General features: G+C 32.0%; 1 protein-coding gene across 1 annotated transcript; it reads left to right on the top strand.

Moving 5' to 3' along the window:
* Positions 18–3,691, top strand: LOC109836214 (NAC domain-containing protein 7-like). Its single transcript, XM_020404082.1, has 4 exons — positions 18–318; positions 1,654–1,842; positions 1,933–2,204; positions 2,919–3,691. Exons 2-4 carry the CDS (start codon positions 1,683–1,685, stop codon positions 3,315–3,317), a joined length of 831 nt encoding a protein of 276 aa, XP_020259671.1. The 5' UTR covers positions 18–318; positions 1,654–1,682; the 3' UTR covers positions 3,318–3,691.

The following is a 4,118-nucleotide window of genomic DNA, read 5'->3' as shown; positions in this document are numbered from 1 at the left end:
AGAGAGAGAGAGAGAGAGAGAGAGAGAGAGAGAGAGAGAGAGAGGGAAAGATATTGTTGCGTATATAACTCTGGCCAACCCCTGCAGCTCCCTGTCGATCTCTTATATGTTCCCTCTCAAATTTATTTGGAGATATTCAAGAAGATAGAGGAGTAATAGGATACAAAGTAATTAGATTCAGTCAAGCTCAGCTACAAGAGGAGGAGGGATTGGATAGAAGACACAGAAGCTCCTAATTCATAGGTGATCATCTTTGGATTGAGCAAAGTCCATTCGAAGAGATCGAGGACAACATTAGTGCAGAAGTAGCAAGAGCTTGTGAGCCCTCTCTCTCTCTCTCTCTCTCTCTCTCTCTCTACCACAAAGAGACACTACATGCTAGATCTATCAATTCATAATTAACTATCAGCTAATCATGTTTTGCTTTGTTTTGTTTGTTTATTGTATGTAGTCAGTCTTTTGTTTCAAGCTTCTCATTTGAAGAAATGAGGATGGACTCTAGCTACTAGGGTTTCATTTATTTGATCATCTCCTTTTTTTTTATTAAAACCTGCCAGTATACTTCTTATTACAATAGGTACCATCTCTCTTGTATGTTGTGCAGATTCAGTTCAACATTGCTGCAGTACAAAAAATTAAAAAGTTTATTTTTTTTTATAAATTTTATGGAAGCATATATAGACAGTTTCTCTCCTCTTTTTTTAGTTTTTTTTTTTAAAGATTCTTTGTGAGGCAAAGATTAATCTACCTTCCTTATTCTTTTTTTCAGAATGAAGCACATTAATTTCCAGATCCAAGTATCTGATTTAATTAAGGCTGTGTTGGTAAATGCTTTTCTGTCTACCATTGCTAGAGTACATGACCCTACAAATTATTGCTTGTATAAGAAATTAAAAAAATAAAAGGAAAAACTCTCCAACTATATATTTTCTTGAAAAAAATACTTTTTTCCATATAGGAAACATGAATTGGTAAATCTATATATGAAACATTAGAAGCACATGTATTTGCATTTTAAGTTTCTTCTTATGAGTAGTCTTTGTATAGTATAGCTCTTATATATTGGCCTAAATTTGTGTGTGTAGAATGTACGTGGGTCACATAGAAATATAAACTTACGATAAAGCAAAAAAGAACAATTTTAAAGAAAATACCTAATATTAAATATTTTTATATTTGTTTATATCATTTTTCCTTTTAATTTCTCTGAAATATCAAACATATATATACTTTTGAACTTATATAGTTATATTTATTAATTTAAATTTTCTAAAAATCTCATTATATATATGACAGGTATATATGTACAACATATACTGTACATAATGAATGAAGATTGATCAACTAATACATTAACAAATTAATACCATAGGTTAATAAGTTTACTTAAATCTTCGTTATATTGTCACCTAGTGGTTGATATTTTGTTTCTTAAGTATTTGATTTCTCTTTTCTTTCTTTAGTCCATGGGAGAAAAAGAGAGTCATTTGCCTTCTTTTAGTACCATGAACAATGCTATGTTTATTAGCATCATAATTCCTTCAAATTTGCTCTATTGTCTTTACATAATGTAGTAATGTTTTCAGTTATCTCATCAGCAAATTTTTTTCTCTCTCTCAACAATTAATAAATTTCACAAATGTAATTTTGCAGGACTTAGTATACAGTAGAAGTTCAAGGACATGAATACTTTTTCTCATGTTCCTCCAGGCTTTCGGTTCCACCCAACTGATGAAGAACTTGTTGATTACTATCTTAGAAAGAAGGTAGCATCAATAAAAATTGACCTAGATGTCATAAAAGATGTTGATTTGTATAAAATTGAGCCATGGGATCTCCAAGGTATATATTATCAACAAATTTCTCACCAAGATTCTTAAGTTTTCAACTTAATTGCTACCATGCAATAATTATAAATTTTTATTTTTACAGAACAATGCAAGATAGGTGTGGAAGAGCAAAATGAATGGTATTTCTTTAGTCATAAAGATAAGAAATATCCAACTGGCACTCGAACTAATAGAGCAACTACAGCGGGATTTTGGAAAGCAACAGGCAGGGACAAGCCAATCTATTCGAAGAACAATTTGGTCGGAATGAGGAAGACTCTAGTCTTTTATAAAGGCCGAGCACCAAATGGGCAGAAGTCAGACTGGATCATGCACGAGTATCGTCTTGAAACGAATGAAAATGCAACTCCTCAGGTGAATTTTTTTTTTTTTTGATATATACAGTGAGAGAGAAAATTTTGCACGGACGAATTTAAATATCCTCCAACAATATATACTATGAATATCTAATTTATACCTGCATTCATTTTTTTAATATCCTTATACTTGTAAATTTTGACCTTCAAGGTCATGAGTATTAGCTTGATCACATTCTACATTTCTGCCATATTAACTATTACATATACTACCTTAATTATCTATTTCTAGGGAAGATCTCTAATTTTTGAGACAGTTATGTAGAAGACATTTATAATTGGATAAAATTACCTTGAAATTGGCTTTTATCACATAATTTCATTTAATTGAAGGAAGAGAATATAGTTAGTAACACTAGGCAAAAGATTACATGTTCTTATGACTGATCAATTGTTATTGCAAAATGTGTCAAATGCTATAGCAATATGTCATCACTAACACTATCATCACACTTGCTCCTATTAATTATAAACAGAGAATATTTAATCTTTTTTTTAACCTTTAACAATATATTAATTTAACATATTACATAATTTATAGTCTTCCATGTACTGTCGTCATTTTATGTAACCATTTATGGTTATTCTACATGACAACAGACATGCATATAAAGGATATCACAAACTTGATATTACGAATATCTATTGACAAAGTTTTTTTTTTCTTTTTCCAACTGTTATAAGCTAGTAACATATATATCCCTATTTTCAGGAAGAAGGATGGGTGGTTTGCCGAGTGTTCAAGAAACGAGTAACTGCAGTAAGAAGACCAAGCGAGCACGAGTCACCTTGTTGGTTCGATGAACATGTTTCCTTCATGCCAGAGCTCGGATATCACCAAAACAACCATTTTTACCCTTGCAAGCCAGAGCTAGAGCTTCAATACCCTAACATGAATATTCCCCATCACGACCCTTTATTCATCCAACTGCCTCAGTTACAGAGCCCTGGCCTTCTCCAAACTTCTTCTTCATCAATCGCACTTGATCAAGAACATAACATTCAAATTGAACAGGTCACAGATTGGAGAGTTCTTGACAAATTCGTCGCGTCTCAGCTCAGCCAAGATAAAGATGCAAATTATGCATCTACGTCTCATACTACTATTTAAATATAAATATACAAATTATACTACTGATCATAGGAATGACACAGGGATATGTACATAATAAACTGAAATTGGTTAGAGATCTAGCTTCCAAGCTCTGTAGTATTTATGATTCATACTAAATATCAGCAGATCATAACTGGCTATATATATGCTGCTAATAAGGGGGATCGAGATTCTTCTACGTCGCAGGCTGCAACATTGAAGAATTATGAACGCATCAATATGGACTTTATTGTGTAGTCCGCTTGTTTGACAGCCATATAGGTTTCATGTCAACAAAATTGATGCTTATAAAGATTGATTTCTTTCTTTGTTTCTCTTCTATTAATGTTTTTTTCCCATTATCTGTCAAAATTATGATACTGTAATTTGCAACGTTCCTCATTGTGTATGAATATATATTGCAATGTTCATTCTCCTATTAGCTCGTTTAATTAGATTTTGAATATGATGCTTCCAAGCCATATATGTTTAATTAAATAATATGGTACTACTTATTCATGCGTATAATAGATCAAGTAATTAGTTTTTACTTCATTAAACTTATTATCGTGCGGAAATAGTTATGTTATTATAAGAAATACTTATCAATGCAGACTCAAAAAACAAAATCCAAGTGAGAACAGAGCTTTTTTCCTTTTTTTTTTTTTTTTAATAGGAGGAAATAGGGGAAGATGCCCTAATCAAAAAATAGATTTGAGATGTAGTTTGTGGGCTTTTAAATGGTGATACGGGCGAAGCTTATTTGTCTTAGTAGCTTAGCTTGGGCCAAGCTTACAGTGATCATGGGCTGGGATCAGA

Source organism: Asparagus officinalis, chromosome 4 (assembly GCF_001876935.1).
Source record: "Asparagus officinalis chromosome 4, Aspof.V1, whole genome shotgun sequence".
NCBI lineage: Eukaryota > Viridiplantae > Streptophyta > Magnoliopsida > Asparagales > Asparagaceae > Asparagus > Asparagus officinalis.
This window is presented reverse-complemented; position numbering and strand designations above follow the sequence as displayed.

Bases quoted from the DNA above. Each gene is read 5' to 3' on its own strand.
- LOC109836214 (XM_020404082.1), top strand. From the start codon at position 1,683: ATGAATACTTTTTCTCATGTTCCTCCAGGCTTTCGGTTCCACCCAACT. The intron at 1,843-1,932 runs GTATATATTATC...TTATTTTTACAG, and splicing joins TGAGCCATGGGATCTCCAAG to AACAATGCAAGATAGGTGTG. The intron at 2,205-2,918 runs GTGAATTTTTTT...CCCTATTTTCAG, and splicing joins ATGAAAATGCAACTCCTCAG to GAAGAAGGATGGGTGGTTTG.